The 25,213-nt window shown below is 43.9% G+C and overlaps 1 protein-coding gene across 2 annotated transcripts in view; it reads right to left on the reverse strand.

The window, feature by feature from the left end:
* Positions 1 to 15,489, reverse strand: part of LOC106745084 (neuroligin-4, X-linked) — a 199,217-nt gene extending 183,728 nt beyond the window's left edge. Inside the window, exons 1-2 of one of the 2 annotated variants that reach the window (XM_014620361.1) lie at positions 13,596 to 15,489; positions 12,436 to 13,514 (exon numbers count right to left, since the gene is read on the reverse strand). In XM_014620361.1, coding sequence (XP_014475847.1) covers positions 12,436 to 12,829 — 394 coding nt within the window. In that variant the 5' untranslated portion in view covers positions 12,830 to 13,514; positions 13,596 to 15,489. Of the gene's footprint in view, positions 1 to 12,435 lie in introns of both variants that reach the window. The other variant, XM_014620360.1, reaches the window with a different exon arrangement.
* Positions 15,490 to 25,213: the final 9,724 nt, after the last annotated feature.

Consider the following 25,213-nt stretch of genomic DNA (forward strand, 5'->3'; position numbering starts at 1 on the left):
CGCGCAATTTTCGTTATTTATAAATCTAATTATGAATGTCGTGAAACATAAAATCGACACCGAAAACGCGCAGCCAAGCAAGTGCGTGTTCGCTAAAGAAATTAGTGTGTAAAAACGTAAAGACCATATTTATCTTTTTAAAGAAAGATCAGAGTCATAAAGTGAACAGTGAACTTTAGAATTCTAAAGATAGTTATCTTTCTATAATACCGTCTATGTGAAGATCCGAGATATTCAATCATTACTATATTCAGATCATTTAATTATCATGAAAATCAAATATCTCGGCTCGTCATAGGTCCTAAATGTTATCGGTTTTCCCGTAAAAGCGGACGAGCGTGACTTACGACAGTCCGTTTGCGAGCTACCGGATTTTTGGCCGATCAAATTCCGGGCAGACTATGATCGAATGCGTTCGTAGGGGACGCATAGTCCGATTGACTGTCCACAGGAGACAAACGAGGTAAATGAGACACGTAATTGATTTCGCCGGCCATTCGCGACGTAATTAAAAAGCTTCCGATAACGTCGGCCGGCCATTGTTGCGCAATGAAGCGTGACTCACGCTCGTCAAGCATCGAAGTTATGCAGCGTTACAGTTCGCAACGAAATTACGCCCGCTGAACGTCATAAGTTGCAAAATTTGCATTTAGCTCGGCCTCCGAACTGCGAACTGCGCCATGCCGCGGATAATCGAATTGCGAATGCCTTTTCATGCCACAAACTATCATCGCTTATTTGTGCGAGCCATTGAAATTATTTTGTCTACGTATTTCGTTCCTTTACATTGCTAATCATGTAAAGCGAACATCCGTGGATTATTGATTTCTTTTGTGTGTGTGTGTTCATACATGTACGTGTATTCATACATGGTCGGAGTATATACACGGGAGTTGAAGATCAAAATATATGAGGTTCAATCTGAAATTCAATTTTCCCAAACAAAGCTCGACTTCCAAATTTATGTTTACTTTGCGTGATATCGTAAATATCAAATTTATCAGAAAAATATAAATTTCCGATATTTTTAGAAATTTTCTCTCACCTATTTATGGACCCACAAATCGTAGAACTTTCAATTTTTTAACCTTGAATTAAAAAAAATTTAGATCTAAATAGCTCGGCTTCTTAAATTTGTTCGAGTAATGTTTACGTATAATTTCTCGTTAAATTTATTTTATATCGCGATAGTATGTTTTTCAAATTTGTCACATTTGATATTATTTGATCGAGACGAGCGTAACGCATATATTTAAGTTACTACTTGCTCCGACTTCACCATTATTTAGATTCCACCTTTCATTCTCTTGCGCAACTGCAGGTCGCGGATCTCTCCTCGACGCGACGGATTAAAGTAAGCTCGCTGAAAGCTGATATTAAAAATACTGAACAAATAATCGATCTCTCGATTACACGGAGCTAGATGCGCGTGTCGGTAACCCGGTAGACAGGACGATCGGAAAGAAAGGAAGCTTTAAGGAAGGATTGAAAGCCGTAAAGAATAGTTCGCCGAGCGTACTCAGTGACCGAACTCTCCTTCTTTCTCTCTCTCTCTCTCCCTCTCTCTCTCTCTCTCTCTCTCTTTCTCTCTTCCTCTCTCGCGTCGTTGGGAAGACTCTCTACGGTCCAATCATCCGGCGCAGCCTCCTGATGGAGCTGTCAATTGCAAAATTGTAGGCGAATGGCTCGTAATGGCTTTCCTGTAAATGCGAGACACGAGGCTAAAAGCTTAGAACTTGTATCGAACGAATAAATATTCAAATTGACGTGGATTGTAGAGAAGTGCACGGTATCCAGTTACGAACAGGATTGAATAAATCTTGTAATAAGAAAAAGTTACCTTTGTGGACCTTTGTAATTTTTCATTCGTTACTTTCGTTACGCGTATTCGTGCTTCTCTTACGGTATTTTAACTTTTTACGCACACGTGACACGAGATTAACACGCGAGAATGTAAAAAGAGCAGAGTTAAAGGCAGAGAGGGAGAGAAAATAAGAGAAGAAGGGTGAGAGGAAGTGAGATTAAAGCGAGGAATAGCGTCGTTATACTTGTTATTATACTTTCCACTGATGAAGCCAATTTAACTTGACAGAGTCGCGCGCGAATCGCGACAGCGATCTTCCGAATTGCGTGTTCGAATTTTTGAGAAGGCGGAATCTGTAGTACGCTCTCGGAGGTGACTTGCAGATAAGAAAGAGAAGACCCTGGCGTACAATTGCATTTAATAGCTCGTGGATGAGAAACCGTAGATTCGCGACGGCCGAGTTAAATGAAGTCGCGAGACCCGAGACGGAAGTTGTCTTCCAAAGCACTTGGAGTGATGGAGTCTGGGGAGCAACACACAATGCCAGGCGATACTTTAATCTCTCGATAATTCCTCGGCGACGGCTTTCTCTCAATTTCATTGCACGTATGAGAATTCCTGGCGAGGCGATATCGCAGAGCTCGTATCTTTCGATGGGATACAACTGTATTAAAAAATACAATATTAAAAAATATTTTGACCCTCGCGGAAAAGATACTCCGAGGAATCAAATTTTTTCAGTCACACGTCACCCTCTGTCAGGAAATATCGGAATAAAATGTGCGAGACATCACAAAAAGAACCGATTTATACACGCGATGTTTCAAAATTGCTGTACAATTCTCTGAAAATGCACCCGGGAGATTAATTGGAGGAAAAATCTTAATATAAAAATATCGAAGAAGCTCATAATTTTTTATCCCAACTTGCTAATTTTTAATATTGTTCATTTTTGTAATTAAGTTCTCAATTAGAATTATGTTTAAGTATATTCCTTTCGAAATTAGTTGAAAGATGCAATTCTGTCATTCGTTTCAGTTTCTAAGCCCGCGAGAAAACCACTTTTACCAATGGCTCATCATCTAAAAATATTGAGAAAGATTTTCGACATTTTTTTGTAAGATTTTCAATTTCAACTAACCTCTGGATTACGCCATTAAAGCACCATGCGACGGTTATGGGGCAGCGTACATATTAAAAAAAAAAAGTCTAAAGAAAACCCGTGATCCTGTGAAAAAAGAATGAAGATGATTTTCGTGTTTCCGAAGCACCCCGTGTACAAACAGATAATTTGATCCCTAAAAATGTAAGAATTTTTTAGAAACTTCAGAAAAGTTCCCGGGACATCCCTCGACTTTCTTCTTAGCGCATCACCCTAAATGCACCCGTCGTCAAGTTAGCCAGAAGTGCATCTACTACGGCCATGGGTTAATGACACGCTGAAGGCAGACGGAATGCGGACCGTCCCGCGCGAACAACTGTAGTTTTCCCTAGCATTTTCGCGGCTGAATTTTCGCTAACGCGCGTGCAAACACGCGGAATCGTCCGCTGCTGCCGCGCGCGCGGAAAGAGCTGTTTCGTGGTTGCGCGAAATTCCGGCCCCGTCGTCTCTCGCCCGTTCGTTTCCGTTTCTCAGTCACGCCCGCTACAAATTCGATTTACTCGCCTCTCGCTCCCTCGTTGTGGGTCCCTTTAAAATTTCATTTCCCGTGTCCTTAGCTTGCGACTTTCCAGCGCATCCAATTTTCCACTTGGCCTCGTTGGGTAAAGCTTCCCCCTCGCCCGCCCCGAATCTGATAATATCTCAAATTCATAAATGAAATTAATACAACGTACGTGTCTGGGAGTTATTGAGCGATCTGGTACTCCCCCTCTCCCTCTCTTTATCCCTCTTCGCTGTTCTTAAAGATATCTCGAGTATTTTAAACTTGCAATTACATCATTGGACTATTGAATACCTGCGTTAGATTCATTTACAATGTTAAAATGTATCACGTCGCGCCGTATTATAAGAAGCTGTGTCGGCTCACAGTGAATCTCAGAAGAAAATACTTTATCCTACACTTGATATTTTCTGGTCTTCTTTCAAATAGGTCGTTGATTCTTATAGAAGTTTATGTTTAGATGCGATTATATATGATATCGGAGCTTCCATATCGAATCTTGTAGTACCCATCGCCGCCCTGAACTCCTGAAAAGATCATTTAGGGAGTTGCTGATATATGGAATCAGATTTCGCCTGAGTTAAGGGCGACTGATTCCATTCTTGATTCTGAGAATCGGTATTATAGGACTTTAATTGGCTTATTTTAGCTTTTATGTTTATTGTAATATTGTAGAAGTTATTGTACATTTGCAGTATCCTATTTGTCGTAGTTCATTATATCGTCTCTATTACTTTCCTATATCTCCTCATATACATTTTTATATTTATGTTTTCTTTTCTTCTTATTCCTTTTTTTGCCTTCTTTATTTATGTATTTATTCTATGAGTTTCTTTTTTACGTAGTTGGCCTATATATACTATGTATTAGTGCTTGGAAACTGTCCTATAACGCCGACGAAATAAACAACACATATACGCCACATATTCTCTCTCTCTCTTTCTCTCTTTCTCTATCAACCTCTTTCTATCTATCTATTTATATTTATCTATCTATCTCGCACTCATTAACATGCGCGTTTATCGTGCATCCTCCCGTCCACGCTCCCTTCAGTTACGAAGTGTAAGCCCTCGACGGATGAAGGGTTGTTACACGTCGCGGCGATGTTCGACGTCTCAGACGTCTTAAAGTTTCCCGAAGAGCGAGTCGCAATGCTCGACGGCAAGCGAGAGATGACCTCTCGTTATATACCGTCTCCTTTCCTCCGCAAAACTGTATTCCAGTCCACGAAATTCGCGCGGAAGAGGCATCGGAATTAGTTTTGGACGAGTCCTCTCTCTCTCTCCTCGATTTCCATTACTAATCCTAGTTAATTTCCATTACTAACTCAGCCTAATTAAGCAGCCCACGGGACTCCACATTTCCGCCGCTTCCGCCGGATGATCGCGCCCCTTTTTGCCAACTTTTCAACCCCGAAACGAGAATGTCTCGCTGATTAGCATGTCTTCAGAAAGTGGCTCGCCGGATCCTCGAATTCTTCGAGTCGACGACGAAATTTCTCGAATTGTGCGTCGAACTCTTTCCTGAATACTTGTATCCAACAGTGCTTGCGATTTTCCTTTTTTTTTTTACTACTGGACACAAGCTGAAGCTTGATGCATCGCTGAATGACTAAAATCTTCAGCTTGCTGGATATTGTTGATCAATACGCGTCGAAATGCTATTTTAATTCTTCGAGTCAATTGAAGTTCTCGAAGGAAGAGTTCTTAAATTATTCAGCCGTCTTCGCGCCGTTTCGATTCGATTGTTCGCGACTTACTGAATATTTCTAAATATTCTATTCGGAATGGGGGAGGAATCGGGGATTGTTGAATACTAGCGTGTTCTTTCAGAATATCTTCTGCTATCCTTGAGATCCTGAACTCCGAGGAAATTTCTGAAATTATCGGATAAATCTTTAAAGCAAGGATATCCGCGCTTTTAATTCCATTGATTCTGGATTTTCTCGGAGTTTGTAAATTTTCTAATCTCGAAGAAGGTTATCTCGCAGATTGCATCTGCTCAGTAACAATATTACGCGAACGTTCTGCCCGCCGTGAAAACAGAGGTCGGTTAAACGCGTCAATCGAACGCGTTAAGCCGCAATTAAAAATTTGCTAAAGAATCCAATACCGTAATGTCGCGAAATTGAATGTTAAGCCTTAAGCGGGCTCTTGGAGGATTTAGAGACGGAAATTCCGATAGCATATAATCGCCGGGTTATAATAACTTCTGAATGGGAAGCAATTAAAGATAATTGCGGTGAAGAAAGTTCGCGCTCGCCCTCGCCCGCTCGTTCATCGGGCATCCATTCGAAACTGGAAATTGTAATTTTAATGAAACTACTCCGCAACGACATCCACGGCGATCTAAACGATTTATAACGATTGTTAAATAATAACGTAGAGAACATCCGATACGCGAAGGTACGAGACGCGAGGAGATCGATTCACGTTTGATAGATCGAGTTTCTGGTCACATTAGCACATTGTGCAGAGTTACACACGGGAATTGATTCGTTAAATCTATATTCCGTGTAATGATCAGCGCGGCGTGAAATTAACGCGGGATCGTAATTAAATTAATAACCGGATTACGCCGCGTTGATCCTGTAATTATCGTTTACACGCGATAAGGTTTAAAAGCCTGCTCCAGGAAATCGATGTAATGCGTTACGATCGCGCGCAATCCCGCGGGAGGCGGTCTCTAATTAATATTCAATTATCTTTAACATATTGCGAAATTAGACGTGCGTTCTCGCCCTTTAACGCGAGATCCCTTCTCCGATCGGCGATTGGCTGAACAACGTTAGTAGAGACGCGGCCGAGTGGTGCCAAAGCGGATGAAACTTCGATTTTAGAAATGTATATCTATAAGATGCTTGAAATTGACATAATATTAAATAGCTGAGAAATAAGAAATTGCAGTAAAAATATTTCGAATAGCAACACTTGATGGTTATAAGCGTTACTCAAGTCGTTACCGACTTCCATGTGAAAATGCGTTCCATATTCACCAATTACGTGAATAGTTTTTCGGAGCAATTTTTATATGGGTTTTATTACATGGAATTATATTTGCAGATATTTAAAATCAATATACAAATGTAAAAATTTAAACACGATCGGGGATATTATTAAGTTTTTTCTCGCTTTATATAACTCCTACTTTGATTATATTAATATATCAGAACTTTTTATCGGTGTAACCCGGCACGAAACGGTCTTTATATATATACTTAAAATAATATTTTCTTTTAATATTCCTGAAAGTTTTGCGTCCATCCTGATTTGTCTACAATAATTATCGGACATTATACATAATAAAATCAAAGAAATGAATTTTTATCTTGTTGAGTCGACGCGACGTCTTTCTCTTCGTTGAAATTATAGTTGCACATTTTTCGTTATTTTACCTTGCGATGATCCTCCACTTCGCGAACACTTGCGTCACTGTTTCATTAATTGTTAGATGGATCCTTTGTAGAACTGATATATTCCCAGTGCGCTTTTTATTCGTTTTCGAGCCCACTGCGAACTCAAATTTACTATAATTTTTAGTTAGATAGTCACGCGCGTAACTCTAATAAACGTAGTCCGTTAGGAAAAATTCCGCTAAAGAGACGCGCCTGTTTATCTAGCGCAATAAAGTTTCGCCGGACGTTGCGCACGCGTGTAAAAACTACGGAGGAATTCGAAGATACGAATAAACGGGCAAATATGCGCGCACTTTGCATTAAAAAAAAAATATATGAAACATTGGCTTTGCGCGCGCGCGAAATTCCGCGTAAATCTGTGTGTTTACAAAACAGCAAATGCGATAAACTATTTTCCGCGCTTCTCTCCTATTTTTTTTCCTCCAGATTTTTGCCCGCCTCTCGGAAATTTACCGGCGCCGGATGTGCGCGCGCGGGGGAGAAACGATAACGATAACGTCGTGCGACGCGAAGATCGCTCGATACTTGGACAGGAGAGCATACGCGGCAGGCTTTCGCCATTCAATATCGAAATAGAATTTAGTGGGTGAGGGAGAAGGATAGAGAAAGAGATAAAAGGTAGGAGGACAGTGCGTTGGGGTGGCAGACGGGGGTGGGGATCGAGGAGTCGGTTACCCCAAGCCCCGGTAAATCATTGCTTCGCCATGTTTAATGCAGCTTTTTCAATTGTTCTCGGGGTCACGTATTCACATCGCGATTCCTTCAACCGCCGATTTACGGCCCGAGGATGCGATAGTAACCAATGTCCGTGTCAATGCGCCGCGAAAGAGAGATCCTCTCCGTAATCTTCCGGATCTATTGGATCGCTTTATCCCCTCTTACTATGATATATACTTCGCACTTTGCGCTCGGCGGAGCTATTTACGCCCCGAAATTTCCCGGCTCGCTTTTACTTTTCTGGCACGAATCGATCGGCCGACCGGCGTCACAACAGAATCCTTTTTTGCGGCCGGTGCGCAGAAAATAATGTCGCGAGGACGCAATGGTGGCGACCAACGAGCTGGATGGAGAGGATTGCGCGAATTCCGCGGCTGCAAAGCGATTTATGGGAAACGAAGGCGGGCTATAAAATAACACTTCCCATTCAAATCGGCAAATTAATGGCCGCTTTCGTGGATTCTTTGTTTGGACCGCGCGACAATGGCGGCTTGCTGAGTTATTATCCTGAAATAGTGCGACAAAATTTCAGGAACGTCGGCCTTCGCAAATTTTCGTCCTCTTCTCTCTCTCTCTCTCTCTCTCTCTCTCTCTCTCTCTCTCTCTCTCTTTTCCCGATAGATAATTTTCTAGCCGGTGGAGAGGCGATGTTGCGGGGAAAGCCGATGACAAAAAAAGTTCAAGGAAGTGAAATTACACACTCGCGTGCGAAAAAATTCGAAAAATTCTCACAGAGATCCTCCTCGAATGTCCGGTGATTGTCGTACTGATAAAATCCGCAAAATTCCAGATTGCGGGGCTATGATCCCGGATTCCGGCGAAATCCCAGATTGGCCCGCTACAACATGGTGGATTCTACATTTGCAGGTGCGAATTAAATTGACATTGCACTTTTGGAACGCCTGGCCCGAATTGATCGGCTTGCCTAGGCTTCGAAACTATTATCTAGTTTAGATACTTAAGTCCTCGCGGAAAGTTACTCCTCGCGAGCTTTAATCTCTCTAAGCACGAGGTGATTATAAAGTTTCTTATTAAGTTTCGGTGTAGCACACTGCCACACGCATACTCGAGCCGCCATTGCGATACAACGGGTGAAAAACTTTGCCGGTATATGTAACCCCGGCTATATGTAACCCCCGTCCTCTCCATGCTAAGAGAAGAAAATGCGAAAGTGCTCCCCATATTATTAGAACGCATTTCCCACTCTCTTGAAACGTTGTTCGGGTGAAAAAGGTGCGTGTTTGAACAATGGAGGGAATTTGAACAATTCGCGTGTCGTATTTCATACACAGCACGAGTGAGTTCGCGCTCATTACTTTATTCGAAATTATTCTGAATTCATACCGAAACTATCTTCATTTCGCAGCGATTTTTTCAAATTTGCTCTTCTTAGTTTAAGTTGCTTTATTTCCATTTGCCGAAGGTTATATTGTATAAATTAAATATACTTTTTTTACGTAACAATAAAAAAGGCTCGAATCACTTCAAACTATATTGAATCCGTGCCGAAATTATTTCCATTTCACAGCTGTTTTTCAAATTCAGCTTTACGTTATTTTATTTTCAATTTCCGAATGCTATATTATATAAACATGCAGTTTGTGACATACCAATAAAAAGCGTCGTATCTTGTCCCTTTGACTCCTTTGTTATTTTATTATTCTTCAATTATTACTCAGAATCCCGTACCATTATATTACACCTTTCGACTCTTCATTATTCAGAAACCATAGAGTAATAACCGCTTCTTTGAGAGACAAATGAAAAGCCACGACTGTGGTTCCCCTAACACGCGCATCACTCTGATATCAATGTACTCATCCTACATACTTCGCCGCACATTTATCTGACGTTAAAGAGGGTCCTGCTTGATGTTCCATATTAGGATTGATGCGAGCTTTCACTCGCGGGAAATATGGCAGAAGCTTGCGCCGATGAGGAATCGCGATGAAAGGCGGACGAAGAATCGACGCGGATTTCTGCGGCTACATCCGTTATGCAGAAGAAACGACAAAAGAGGCCGTAGCACGTGCAAAAGTACTCGCCATCTTTCAACCGGCTTCCGAGAAATCACGAGATAATTGGCTGAATTAACGAGGTCACGTGCGCAAAGTGAGGATTTCGTAAAATACTATCATAACGGAGAAAGGAGAGAGATAGGGGGTGCGTATCGTTTCTATGGGAATGAATTTTCCGTCGGGAGACGCCTCGGTATTACGAAGTAGCGGCGCGAGCCGCGCGATATTAAGATCCAAATTGCAAAATTTATTGCTCCGTGGGAGCGTTGAAATTTACAGGGCCCGATGCAGCGTATTCTGAAATTCAAACTACGTCTTAAAATCACAGTTTTACGTTAATTCCCCACCGAAAGAGAGCTGTTAACTTCCGTGGGAAGCTGCCGCGCACGCCGCCTCAGCGCCCTTTCACGAGCACAAAGTGGCAAAGGCACGGTGTTTGAATGCGCGTTCTTTGCGCGAGGCCGGGTTACCCATCGCGTGTTGTCTGAAATCGCAACTGCGTTTTAAAATCCCGGGTTACGTTGATTCGCGGAAAAGGTAAATCGTTAACCCCAGCCGCGGCCGCCGCCACCGCCGGGAGCGGTGGTATCTTCCCTTTCACGATCACAAAGAGCAAATATGGCGCTTGGACGTGGTACTTTGCGCGAAATGGATATCCATCGCGTGTTGTAATTGGAGGGAAGTTGCATTTTGCCGATGCGTTCGCTGAAGGCGATGTAAAATGGGGTCAGTGTAGGGCAACTTGACTCGATATCAAACGCTCCGTATAATTGTTACGCTGATTACAAGTTTACAGAAAGAATAAAAGAGAGATATCGAATATGTATATATCTGCGTTCATACACACATGTATCTTTCACGTTATGATTTTTAAAAGTAAATTGAAGAGATAATAGAGGATAGGAGAGGAGAAGGAGTGAGAGAAAAAGAGAGAATGTCTGGAAAATAAACTGCGCTCAATGCGAGATTATCTGTCGACGGATGGATGCGTTTATTGAATCCCCTTTCGCGGAAAATTGTGTACCGATAATAGGAATTTATCCTTCAAATCCCTTTGCGTTTGATTTCCGTCCAAACTGAAATTTAATCTACACGGTATGATTACTATTTAGACGCGCGCCGAGGTGCGTCGGTGCTTTTTAAAGCGAACAAATAATAGTGTTCATCTTTTTCTCTTGGTTATATATATTCGCTCGCTCACACACACACACACACTCTCAGTGGCGCTCGACGCGTGCGGTCGATGAACGCGGCGATATTCTTTGCCAAAAACCTGAAAGTTGTCTTTCTTTATCAAAATCCGATTGCGAGCGTGCAAATGTTTTTACTTTGATCGAACGTCTCGTTCAGAGTATCGGTATTTAAATTACTCAAATTATCAGTTTCTAAATAACTCACATTGCAATATCATCGGGTTGATACGATCGTTTCGTTTTCTAGTCAGTTTTTCGCTTGAAAATCCCAGAATTTCCATCAGCGCGGGATCACCGAAGAGATATATCGTAGATATATCAGAGAATATCATAACGTTTATTTATTTCCAAAAATAAATAAACGTTACGACATTTCAGTTTAGTTTTCGCAGTTCGGGTAAATATTCGATTTCGTTCCCAAGTCAGCACCGCGTCTTTCATGGACTTGTCGCCGACGTTTCGTGAACATTTCAATTCACTTCTTCGGTGTAAGGAACGGCCCGAGCTGAATGAATAAATGTTATATGTACAGTGCCGTGCATTAATGTTGTCGTCCCATTCAATAATGATATCGGGAACTCCGAATTAGATGCATCATTTCTAAATATTCGTGTATCATGACTACTGCTTTCAACGTTGCCATCCAGTCACCGGAACAGAAAAGTAAAATGGTGACTGCTTCTTGGCAAAAAGAGACAAAAAATGACCTCTCAGACATTAAAATAATGGCCAAAAGTGGGGCTATTTAAGCAAAAAAATAACACATAGACTAGTATTCATAGTCAGATCTTGTATTTAAGTTCGTCTTAAGTTCCGTCGCCAATGAAATGAGCCGTACGGTATCTGAAGATGAACTTAAGTCGATCTTAAATATAAGATCCGTCTATGAATACCGGTCTTATTCTTACCATCCCAGATTTATCCTTGAATAACTTAACATATAGTTCCTTTCATAGTTCGGTTTAAAAGTTCAACAAGAAAAGACCAAGGATATGAACGATACAATATAGACACGCTTTCGGAGCAGTTTTATTAAATGAAATAAATATTACATTTCATTTCATTAAATAAACATATTCATTCAATAAAAATATTTATTAAATAAAAAATATATTTCAATCTTTGAAAGATATGTATGTTATCTTTCAATTTCATATCTGTGGAACGCTTACAATTTAACGGCAGCTCAGGAAAAAAGTGACAATAGCGATCCACCTCGGAAGATAGTCATCATTCATGACGCGCGAATATTCAGAAACGACTGATTGAAAATATCACTGCGGAAAGTGAGAATTAGCTCCCACGGCTAAAAATTAATTTCCACAGCTGAAACCTAACTCTTTAGGTAAAAATTAGCTGTCCACATAATACAAGTGAACTACAGTTTTAGCCGATTCTTTTTATCCCTGTGCTAAATCTGACGAATTAACTTTCAATTGTATCATTTAGACAGCCAATTTCTTTTTCCTGAGTGTGCTCAGAGAATGGGACAGCATTAATGCACAACATCGTACATTTTGATTAGAGAAACATCCGCATCAGCCCGATGCTCAGAGATTCCCCCGGGAAAGCTCGTCAGTCTCGCTGAAATCGGTCCGGCGCGAGGAAAAGAGGAGCGCGTTACCTTGGGCCGGCGCGTAAATGTTGAGGTACAGGCAGTCCTCGCTCTGGTTCCTGAGGTAAGGCAACAGCCTCTTGAGGTACTCCGCTCTACCCTTGGGCATCCTGTCGCTGAGCTCGGGCAGCTTCTGCGGGCAGACCGGTCCGAACTTGTCGGCGACCTTCACGCCGTGCCACAGGGCGCCGCTGACGGGCGGCATGAAGCGCAACGAGCCAATCGGCGGCGAGGCGTAGGGCACGCCGCGGAACACCTCGACGCCCTCGAGGTATCGATCGAGGGTAACGATCACGCCTGACAGCTCGCCGTACTTAGTCCGGACGATCCTCGAGCTCAGCTGGGCGCTGGTGATCGCCAGGAGTAAGCCGAGCAGCGCCAGGATCGACGACGACGACGTCATCTTGATGCGGTCGCCTTCGGCGTCACCCACCCCTCCGGCCGCGATCACTTCTTCTTCGCCGCTCCGACGCCTCTCATACCGCCTTCCTCGTCTTCCGCCGCGAGAACCACTTCCGCTTTAACCGCCGCCGGAGGCGCGGACGCGCGCGAGTCGGTCCATCCCGCGGTTCTCGGGGGCCGCTTCGCCGCCGGGATACATCAATCTCCTCGGGAGGGCGAAGAGTCCGATGAAGCTTGGACTTTTCCTCAAGCACACAGTGCAACTCGAGCCGGCGCTCCCGGGGTCGGAAGCGGGGCTTGACAGGGTTGCTTGTTCAACTTCGAACCTTCCTCCGGCGAGGACGATAATCGTGATCTTCCAATGGTCCTTGGCGATTCCGGTGCGCTCGGGAATCGCTGTCGTCTCTTCGGCTCGCGAAGCGGAGAACCGACGGATTTTCCCTCTCTCGGGTGTGCCGATCTCGAGGAATCGCCACAGCCCTGTTCCAGGAATTTCCAGAGAAACACACGACCGCGGATCGGCTGCTTAATCGTCTAACTCGACTCGGCCATTGATCCGAGGAAGACGGCGAGTTAATAGAGCGAGAAGCATCCCGACGAGTCGGCGGCTTCCAACGATCCGGAAGAGTCGCAGAGATCGCAATTGTCCCGTTCTAGATCCTCTTCTTCGCCGCGTAATTGGAGATCTGATTATGATTATTGAAGAAGTTTAGACACTTCGCCGATACGCCGGCGACGACGGAGTACATCCTTATTACAAACATTACATTGTCCTCTTTTCAACCGTAATTACCACCAGCTCTACGCCAACTTCGAGTTGCGAGCGTTAATGATCTTCGCGTGTCTGCTGCCTCATCTCCTCGCTCTAACGAACAATAAAGGCTCTCTCTCTCTCTCTCTCTCTCTTCCTTCCTGATCCTCGTAAGTCTACTATTCAACGTCTAATCCGAAAACTAGTTATTTCTACACCGTCACGCAGGACAACTTCGCACTCTTCCGCGGGAAACTGCGGACGCGCCGGATATGAATTTCCAGCTGGCTCCTCTTTCTTGGAATTTCGACCAAGCGTTGCGTTCGGCTTCCGCTTTCCTCCGCTTCTCCGTTCGTCGACGACGCGCCGGAGGCTTCACGCGTGTCTTATCGCTCAGACGAAGACGATCTCGTTCCTGATGGCGTGCTTAATGTGTCGAAAAAGATAAAACGCGCCGGCCTTGATCACGCCGAGGAGAAAGCCACCCTTCGGATGTTTGGCCGTTCGTTTCATCCTGAAGACGAGCGGTGAAAGCGTGAGAGAAAAATAGAGAAAGAGAGAGAGAGAGGGAGAGACGGAGAAAATAATCTCTGCGCTCAGGCTGTCACTGCAGATTTCAGTGGACGGATCGCAGCGTATCCGGCTGTCATATCTCGCAGATACACGTCGCACCGCTGCCTCGACGAAGTTAAACGGAACATTCGTCGGCGCGATTCCTTCTGCGAGAGCCGATTCGCGCTGAGCGGAGGGACCGACCGGGCCTTCAGCTTCTGATTCTTCTAAAGAGGTACAAAATATGGCGCGCGAAGGTATTCTTCGCGTGGAGAATCCCGAGACGCTCGGCGAAACACGGCGATACGTTGGAAATCCCTTATTTGCCTCGGTTGATCGATGGCTCGATGTATACGCGCGAAGCCACGCGAGGTGTCGTTGAAATAAAAATAGCGGCCGGAGGGGAGGGAGGGGGGACCGAGGGAAGCCTCCTGGCGCTGAAGAAAGCGTGTCACTCTCGCAGGGAAGCCCTCCGCGAGATACCTCGCCGGCGAACGCAAACCCTTCCCGGAAGTGCGGCGCTATTCCCAGCTAAGTCAACAGCTTCAACTTTCGATTGATTTAATTGGGTTAAAATCGCACCGCTGCTGATCAGCGAGAGAGAGAGAGAGAGAGAGAAAGAGAAAGCCGCAGCTTCCTTAAACACTCGTAGACAAAAACAAATTAGAAGGATCTGTGTCGGTTACTCCGTCGAGATAGCACTTTCCTGATTCATCACTGAGCCGCAGCATATCACCGATGGACCGGCACAACACTGGATGAAGGAACCCGCACGCGAGAACGCGCGCGCGATCATCATCATCGTTCCTCCGGCGCGGCGAATCGAGCACTATCGCGGGGGGGTTTTTCCCTTGCGTACACAGCCCTCCCAGGGAAAGAAAGATATCGGCTGTGTCTCACCCTCCGACCTACCCCCCCGACTCTGGCGTCGGTAGGTTGTCCGACGGTATTTCTTCAAACTTCGGCCAGCCGAATCGGGCAAATCGTTTCCCGATAACGCGCCGTTTTATCGAACGTGCCGAAGTAATTTCAAGTTTCGTCCGGCAATTGGACGACCTTCCCGCCCGGCGAGCTCGCGACCACCTCCGGAATGAACGAAAACGGCGCACCGAAAAATCCCCGAGGGAGAGAGGACGAGCGAGAGTGAAAGACGCGGCCACCCCCGCGTTTCTTCTCTCCGCGAGCTACCCCCGTCGCGACTACCACCCTCTCCGGCACTGCACCGACGACGTCGACCTGAGCATCGCGACGAGTCTCGCGCGGCGAGGTCAGGCTCTATACGGGCACAGTATTACCGCGAAAGGGTGAGAGCGCTGCTGGGACGGCCCGGACGGTACGCGAGGAAAACCAACCCGATGTAGCCGTCACTTCGACCCCCGACAGACTGGCGTCAGGCGACGACGCTCGCCGTCGGCTGCGCATGCGCCGCATAAACGCTCCGGCACCCGGCACGGGACATGGGCGGAAGTGCACCCCGTCGTGGTCGATACGGCAGGAGGAATCGATCCCAAGGACGATCGCACCGACCGGCGAGAGTTCTTGGTTCGCGTCCGGGATCGCGAAAGTTGTACCTTCCAGTTGGTTCAAGCCGACAACACCTTTTGTTTCGACCGTCACCTCGCCTGCTATTCATCGGCGCCGGTGGGTCTTCTCTTGTTGCGTTTCAAGGAAGCTGAGGGATTATGCGATAAGCGAAATGGAGCGATCGAATGCTTTCCCATGCCTCGCCAATCCGTAATTGACTTCCTTCATTACGTGGGCTGCACTGCGACGCGGAAAGATGATCGCTCTCGTTTCGGGTGACGCCATGTAGTGCATGGATTTTTAGCAGGTCTCGCTGGCTCGATTATTTCTCGATTCTGTCTATTTTGTTCCAGACATGTGTTTACGCAATTTAACTCAAGTAACGTTAAGACATCCTAAGACATCTTTTGGACAGTGAGACATTTGAAGGACTTAAAGGATGTTTATTAGTTTTTCTCATTCATTATATAATAACTTCAATTCAATTTCACGTTATATATCCAATAAAGTAAATATTATTATTATTATATAGAACGAATATTGCATTCTGCCGAAGTGCTCGAAACAGCTATCCCGATAAGTTTAAAGAACGGCACGTGTAAATCATTTCATCAGCTTTGAAGTAACAGCGATCCGAACAAACAATTAGCTGTGAAAAATGCACGGACCAATGAGTTTGTCAGTTGTTCAATTCTCGGCGAATCAGTGATTATTAAATCAACGTAGAATGTAAATGTCAGCCGATAAACAAGGACGTACAATTAGTTAGCGGGATTTATTTGACAAGTTCGTTTGCGCGCATAAATTGCGCAATTTTGCAGCTTGCAGTAAAGAATCCCCCCCCCCCCCNGGAAAATGCAGTCACCTGGCGAAATAAAGGAACTTTTTAACGAGAATTTCCGGAAAACGAGCGCAGCTGCGCGAAGAGTTTCGCCTGCGCAGAATTCCGCTCCGCGATGCACTCAACATCTCCTTCGCACTTTACCGCATAGTTACGTTCGTTAACAAATTCTTTCCCGGCGAAACTACGCAAATGATCCCGCTGGTGTAATCCGCTCCCTCCCTCTCCCCGCCGCCGCTGCCGGAAAGTCTAACGTATGCTTTCAGTATTATGTCATCTTTTGATGCGCAACGCGTCATCCCTTTGATATAGTGTTATCCCTCAGTATGCTGTTTATTCAGCTTCGGTAAGCCCGCTGCTTTTTACTTGTATTACACACGCGTGTGGAATGCCGGAAAAATGCCGACGCGAGCGTGGTGCTTCAGATACCGCGAATCATCTATCACTTTGCGCTGACAAATGACAACGTTCTTCCTTGGCATTTTGACTGAGAAATCGATCGGTGCAGAATTGCTTAGCGATCCTGCAGGCAAAGCGCTTTCTCTCTCTCTCTCTCTCTCTCTCTTCGGCGCGACGTGTTATTTTATGCGCGACTTTTTGTACACCAAACGCCCCTCGACGGTCTTCCACTTTCCGGTCGCGAAAAGTCCAATTATCCGGACCGCCTTTTCCGCGGTGAAAAATCAGGAGCAACTTTCCCGCTCGGACGGATACGAGGAATAATTGGACAGAGAAGTGACTGAGGAAGGGGGAGAGAGTAGGGGCGGTTAAATATTTGCAAAGTCAACGCGAGGGGCGTCGCACCACCCTCCGAGGGGGTGGAAATTGGCTGCCTCCGGCCGCAGAGACGTCGAGCGGAAATCCACGCCGAGAACGTCCCCTCGTTTGCGACACGAAGAGATGCAACCTTACCAGGAGTCGCTCGTGCAAGAATTCGAGGACGCCGCTGAAGCCACCGCGCAACAATCCTCCGAGGCTTCGAAGATGCTAAGACCTTGAGAGTCGGGGGATCCGGTACCGAAAATATCGAGGTCAAAGGTTGACATTTTGTAAATCACGGATACACAAAGGACCTGAGAATCCTTCACCGACTTAAGAATTTGACTTGAAAAATTCGCGAGAGGGAATACGGGAGAAAGGGAGTAGTGGCGGTCACCTAAGCGGAAATTTTTATAAAACTGATAAGAAATGTAACGATGTAAATGATTCACGATTTGTTTTATGAAATGGAAACCTAGATATGTGCTCTTCACTACAGACTGTTGCAAAATATTCTGTCAAAAATAGATATCAGAGAGATAAATGAGAAAGCGAAAATGAGATTTGACCGGGATTATTCTTCCTTTGAAGTAATGCCGGTTAGCGATGTATCCTGTATGTTTACAGTGTATAAAAGAGACACACATTTTACTGAAAATATCAAACACGTTTATTTATTCGGGAAGAGATATGACAGAAGTTTAACGTCTAATATATTAGTCAATTATTTATTCAATCACATCCGTCATAATAACAGAACTCGAGGTATTTCAAACGGTGCAATCCTTGTGTGCACAAAGTCCGCAAATTATGCAGCGCAACACCACATTTCATCATCTCTCTCAAATTCTCCACAAAGAGAAAATAACTCTTAATCACGATCATTCCAGCGCTGATCGATCGACACTATCTAAATCACATGTTTTCACAAATAGGTTAGCCACGTTGTAACGATCCATCAATTCAGAACACCAATAGTTCCACTGTATGTTATTGGATTGTAAGAAAAGTAATGTATTTCTAGCTCAAAATTGGAGGAACTTTATTTATATTTAAGAACAACTTCAATTAGTCACGTAACGGCCGTGGTTTTCTATAATCTTTCGCCATCTTTCAGGCAGCTGCATAATTCCTCGCACATTGAACTCGGGCGTTTTCTCGACGAAGAACTGCTGAAGATGGTTTTTACAGTCCTCCAAAGAAATGAACATTTTATCATTAAGGAAGTTCTGCAAGGGTACTGAACAAGTAGTAATTCGAAGGAATAATATCTGGTGAATATGTTGGGTGCGGTAAAACATCCCAGCCAAGTTGCGATATTTTTTTTTTATGGTTAAAGAAACATGAAACCTGACGTAGTCTTGATGAAATAAAATATTTCTATTGACCGGTTCTGGGCGTTTTTCTATAATAGTTTCCTTTAGTAACTCTGCAATTTCCCGTGTCGTGTACCGTTGATTATTCTCGATTAAAGTCTTGATTTGTTCGTCATCAGCAGCAGCCGATCGACCAGACCGCCCCTCATCTTCGAGTGTCGTATCACCAGCACAAAACTCCGTAAACCATCTCTAGCACATACGTTCTGTTACGGCATCCTCTCTATACACAGTACATATTTTTTTTCGTTTGCGTTGAGTTTTTCCCTTTACGGAAGTAAAACAGTATCAAACAACGAAAATATAACTTGTTTTGCTCCATTTTTTTCTCGATCTCAACTGAAGACAAACGCTTCTATATATATTCTCCATACACTAAATGACGTTTAGAGGTATCAGTTATTAGAATAGCATGCACTTACGTCATCTAGATTGAAATTTCTTTTCAGTAAAACACACTAAAATTACCTGTAGGGAAAATACGACATTACTTTCTTTCCAAACCGGTAGAAAGTTTGAAGGACATTGCAGAAAATAGTGCAATAATTTTGCATAAAGAAATATACTGACTTACCAAGCTTCTTGAATAATTCTTATATCATAAAACTACGAAACAAACTTTTTACAATAGCTGAACCGTGGACAATGCTAAGATAGCAGTATTTTGTCTAATGCATCCTTCAGGTTTTTATGCGGGCAAGAGAGAGATATATGTAAATCATATTAGCTGATCCATTACCGAATCCCGGAATCCATTATGGAACACAGCATAGTTGGTTACAGTCAATAGTACTATTAACCTTGTAACTAAGAGAGATATTCTCGGAATTTAATGGAACATCCACGATTCCGCAAAGTAACAATTTACTGGGATAAATTTCCGCGCGCGCAAACGATTTGTTTGACAAGCGTATAGGCGCTTTTTCTCGTCCTAATATTTGCCAAGGGCGTGAAGATCCTGATATTCTAAAATGCAGGAGGCTTCGAAAATCCTACTTACGGTTACTTCTCCGCGAATACCGGAAATTTTCGGGCGAAAATATCCACAGAACTCGATTTGCTTAGTAAAAATCCAAAAGGAAGCGAGAAGGTGTCCCCGTCGCGGTGATGTCCTCTCTTATCGATCCCGAGGGACGTATTAATCACAAAAACACTGGTGTCGTGACACGACACGGGAATCGCCCGAGCGGCGCGCAGCGGATATGACCGAGATTTTTCCGCGGTAAAATAAAAGGAAACGTGTGAGGAAAATGAGATCTCTTAGCGCGGGGTGGCGGGGGAGCTCTTTTAGAAAGGACTCGAGACAAGGGTCGGAAAGCCGACAGGGTGTGACGGGTGGAGAAATTCGTGCCCGGACTGTCGAGCATTCAAATCCAAGAAATCGATGCCGCTTTTCGTGCCGCGGAACGGCGAATCCTGTGAGCGCGAGTCGGTGAGTGTGAAAACCGGGAGTCCTGGGGAAGAGAGAACGAGTGTCTCGATCCTACAATTCTGCCCCGCCACCCTCCCACACGGCCGGGACGTTACACATAAATTTTGGAATCGGCAGAGGCGAAAGTTCGGCTCCGCAAACAGCGGAGTAACCCATGAGAGAGCGAGATTCATCGTCGATTACAGTCATTTTTCTCGATAATGGCAGTTATCGGCTCGGCTAAATTGATGATCTATCAATTTTCCGTGATTGCGTATCTCAACATTTGCGTGAAGTATGAAGACATAGAGGAATGGTCGGGTAATAGGCATACCACTGATTTCTGGCCTGTTAAATGTCGCAATTTAGAAGATAGCAGTGAAATTATTTGCTGAACTCCTGAGCTAACCTGCAAAGCGGTAATCTACTTCGAGATCGTGCGCAGTATGTACGTCCAATTTTAGATTTTCTGTATCTCGCCACTTTTATCGGATAAGTTTTTAAACTTTTATTTAATGGTCAATCTGGTTGACAGATTCTTAATCACCTTTTGTTACATGTAAAACTGAGATATAGCTTTAATGTTTCTTTCTATTCTGCAAGTGTCATATGTGGCACACATTTCCATTGTATACGATAAAATAGAGATGTCGGCCATTACGGAATAGTCCATATTATCCGCTACTTTTTATACGTATTGCATTGTACTCTATTGTCTCTTTCTTTCATGATGTCAAAGAAGCATGTAGGTGACATCGTTAAAAGACATAAGCAGTGAGATGAAACTAATATGATGTTACATACATTTATTCGACATTATAACATTATTATTAACAAAAAGTATAGAAATTTGACATTGTTAAAAAAGTTCTTAAAAGTAATAGCATTTCCGTTAGTGAATATAATTAATAATTTTATGTTAAAATGTATAACCTTGAAAATTCTCATAATATCAGTGTTGCTAGTTATATAAAATGATCATGATGTTTCATGTTTAATAGAAAATTAAAAACAAAAACTTAATGTTTAGCATTAGAGTGAAACGTAAAAAATTAAGGTGCGTATAATAATAATATAGCGAGGGGTTATAATACTCAGTGAAAATTAATTTCAGTTATCTCTAATAATAATTCTCGATTTATCTTAAAAAAAGAGCCTTAGGGTATTCCATAATACCTGCACTTCCTCTATTATCCGAACCATAGTCCGAGATAATTCGGTGCGTTACGTTCGGATCGCCGCGATTGCAATTAGTAGTGTTTGCTTCGAGTTATGAAAACAAAGAGGGGTAAAAAACAAGCAACAATTTTGGCCGCGCCACGATGCGACGTTGTTTTATTCAAAACAACTGTTGTATTCGAAGCGCGCGTGCGGAAATCAATAAGAATCGCGCGAGTGCGGGGAGAAATTTCATTTTGTCACGCGGATGTAATTCGAGGCTCGAGAAATTCGAGAACGGAAGGTTACGGTAACACTCGCGAGCGCAACTCCGATTCTGGAAGGGTCGAAATTTCAGAACAACGAGCGTTTACACGATCGTCGGCGCGAGTATTGTTATTTTCGCGGAATTTCATCCGGTCGTCGCAGTTTTTAAATACGAGGGAAATAGAGTAAATAAATATAACTCTCCGGGGCGGACGCGCGTTATTATTCAAAAATTGCTATTCCCATTCCGAATGCAATTCAAAACGCGGCATTATGCATGACGCTGCATGCGTCATGGAATCCAGGAAAAACGCGCGTTTTATTATTTCGCGTCTTTTGTAGTGCTTCTCACGCGCGGAATTTCTCGGTTAATAAATTGAGCAAATTGCGCGTTTATGAAATTCCTTATTCGGGGGCGTGCCCCTCGTTATATCGATTCCGGAAAATTGCGCCTACGACTTTCTCCCTTTATCTCTCCCTTTCTCTTCCCTCTTATCCTTCCTACGCCCGAAGGAAAACAAAAGGTGCTGACGAAATTAGCACGCCTAGTTTTGAATACACGCGATATGTGCATTATCGTAATCGGCCAAACAAGCCCTGTAAGCAACGAGGAATGAAGTACGCTTAAAACTGAAACTCCGAAATATTATTAACATTGCTCGCTCCATACTCGTCTGTACCCCCAACAGCTCAACCGTCCTCTATTCATTGAATTAGTAGAAGCGTGTAACCTCTTTTTGTTAATTATTAATATTAACTTCCCTCGGGGATTTCATAATTATCAAATGTACCTGCACCTCGGGGATTATCATGGTATTCGAATATATGAAACCGAGCGAAAAGTCCCGAGATAGCTCCGCTATTATTTAATTAATAGGTTAAGAACACGAGACGCGCTAATGTTTCGCCGCGAGCCATTCATATTTTCTGAACGTTCCCAGGCTTCTCGCGCAAAAGTGGACTTTTTAGGGAGACTCCCGGTCTTTTACACAGCAACAACTGTATGACGCTAATCGTATGCCTATTGCGTTTTTAATAGGCGCGTCCAGTGTCTCGCGCAAAAAGTCGTTAACTTTGCGTACAGCTGTACCCGGTTACCTGGGAGATATTTAATTACTCCGCACGCGTCCCACATAAGTTCGGCGTTGAAGCGGGGTTGATGACATTAAATTCTATTAAAAGGACTCCCATTCGTGTGTTCCGCGGGCTTAATGCGCATATTCATGACGGTTCATCGCACCAAACGTGCGTTCAAAGTGTTAAATCCGCGCGCGTGCGCGCGCACGGACTATGAACGATTCGTTCTTTAACTGCTTGGCGATCGCACTCCTCTGAAATCCCTTTTTTTACCGGTGTGTGCGTACGCGTCACGCTTCTTTACGTCGGATACGGAATTAATTGTAACGTCGAGAATAATGGGCTGTCACGGAACTGTTGCAGAATACTTTAATGAGGCATTCTGCGGAGCTCGGCTAGAGCCAGGAATTGGTTAATTAATCGTAACGTCGAAGTCGCAACAGTTTCCGAGTTATAAGCGATCATAGCTGGCCGGTGATATCGCGTGGATTTCGCACCCCCGTAACCGACGAACGTGCGCGCCGATCTGTCGTCTCTTGTTCTCGACATTTCCCGAATCGGACGTTTGGTTCTCCATTAACCCTGCCAGTTCCACCGGGACTTGAAGGACCAATGGAGAATTTCGAGCAATCAATTATTTATCACTTCTCAAGGAATTGTGAAAGCGAAGGCAGGTGGGTTTGTTCTCGAAAGCTTCGGCGGAAATTTAAATTCGGATTCGATACAGTAATAGGCTAAATTAGAACACGAGAAAAAAAGTTAGCAGACTCGAGGTGGCAGTTGCAGCCCAAAGAGCATCGGAAGCACATAATTGTACTTGTATGGATTATTAAGTAGATTCTAAATTTCGACTCGGTTTTCATATTAAGATCGTGCGACGAAATCCATCGTCGAGGTTGAAGCAAGGTCCGCCGACGAAACTCGTCTGCATTCGAAAACCCGCAATTCGAAGTCTCCGTCCGCTCATGTTGATCTTACTTCGCTACGCGACTAATAATTGCGTCTCGACGCGACGTTTATGACAAATTAACGACAACGTCGATGGAAATTCGCGAATCGGAAATTCGGGATCCACGGGTTCGATTGAACGAAAGGTGAAAACGAAAACTGCGAGCCCGTTTGATGAATGTCCCTCGCGATACGATAAATTTCGGCACTTCTGGAACACACTCGCCGACCGATAAATCCCGGCACTTCTGGAACACACTCGCGACTCGCGAATAACGTTTATAAATAAAAATACAAGAAGGAGGAATCGCGAAGACCGAAGAGCGATCGTACCGATCGCGGGATCGACGAAAGCGGAGGAGCTAATCGACACAGCGATGTGATACTCGCCACGCACGACGGTTCCGCAATCCCTGCGCGGAGATTACTCCGTGATACTTCGCGAAGACACCTCTGCAATTTTGCCGCGAAGGCTACCTCGCACGATACCATCGTGAAGTTTACTTCCGCGATAATCCGCTGAATTTAATCCGACGACTTTTTTCTTCGAAGGACGCGCGAACGGCGGCGTAAATAATCGAAAGCGCGAATTAATGGGAAGATAATAATCGTAGTGATCAGGAAATCTAACAAGGGAAATATCGCAATTAAACGCGCGTTACAATTGTATGAATTATTCGCGAAGGAATAATCGGAAATATGTGGTACTTTTGTTTCTAGGACTAACGTAATAGTGACGCGTGAGCGAAAAAAAGAGTCCTCGTTTTACATCCTTGAGTGATTTTTTAATGAAGAATCACTCATACCCGACAGGACGATGTCTCACGCGGCATATTATATCGCGACGTAAGAGCACGTATGAGAAATCTGAAAAATTAATGTCGACGTCCGCGAGATACATCAGCGCGAGCGAAGTGATCGCGAGTTACACGCGCGCCGGCGCGATTCTGTGACGTGCGCATTGTTACATTGCTCAAAACAGACAGAAGGTCATGTTGAATAGATAGTTCTGTTGAATAATTTCGCTTTCGAGCCAAATACAGAAGGAGACAGTCACGTTCGCGCGAATATCTTTCTTAAGGGGATGCTGGAGTTATTGACAGACTTGATAAACGTCGGTTACGTAGAAGCGATAAATTTCTTAATGATAGAATCCGACTTTTAAAATACAATTAGCATGTATGAAGGGGAAGAATAAATGAAGGCGGAATGTTTATATCTCAGGTAGACGTATTTCAATATATTGTCCGCATCGTTGTAATGAAAAATCAGTACTTTGGTTAAAACTATGGCGTAGTAAATAAATATTTCTTAGAGCAGCATATTTGAAATATGTTGTGTTGTTGCAATGGCATCACTAAGTATACATGAAATGTTTACATACTACGTTCAACGTTTCTGTCTACTTTGGATGTTTCTTTTAGTTAAAAAATTCGGTGGCTTTTAATATAAAAGCTTCTCTCTCCGTGTACGAGCAATATAAATCGCATTGATTCTCGAACGAAACTCTACAAAAGCCAACTATCTGTAACCCGTCACCATAAATTATCATACTCATCGTTTTTCTTACATCTGACTCACCGAACCGTTTCGAAGTCAGAACCGGCAACGTTCTGCTACACCAAGTTTTGAAACAGAAAAGAGAAATAACGGCGTTGGTTAGACTCGCGAATTCGGTTAACTGAGGTTATATTAGGTAAGATTAGGTTAGGTTTAACGCG

The sequence above is a fragment of the Dinoponera quadriceps genome, unplaced genomic scaffold, assembly GCF_001313825.1.
Source record: "Dinoponera quadriceps isolate SergipeBrazil2010 unplaced genomic scaffold, ASM131382v1 scaffold717, whole genome shotgun sequence".
Classification (NCBI taxonomy): domain Eukaryota; kingdom Metazoa; phylum Arthropoda; class Insecta; order Hymenoptera; family Formicidae; genus Dinoponera; species Dinoponera quadriceps.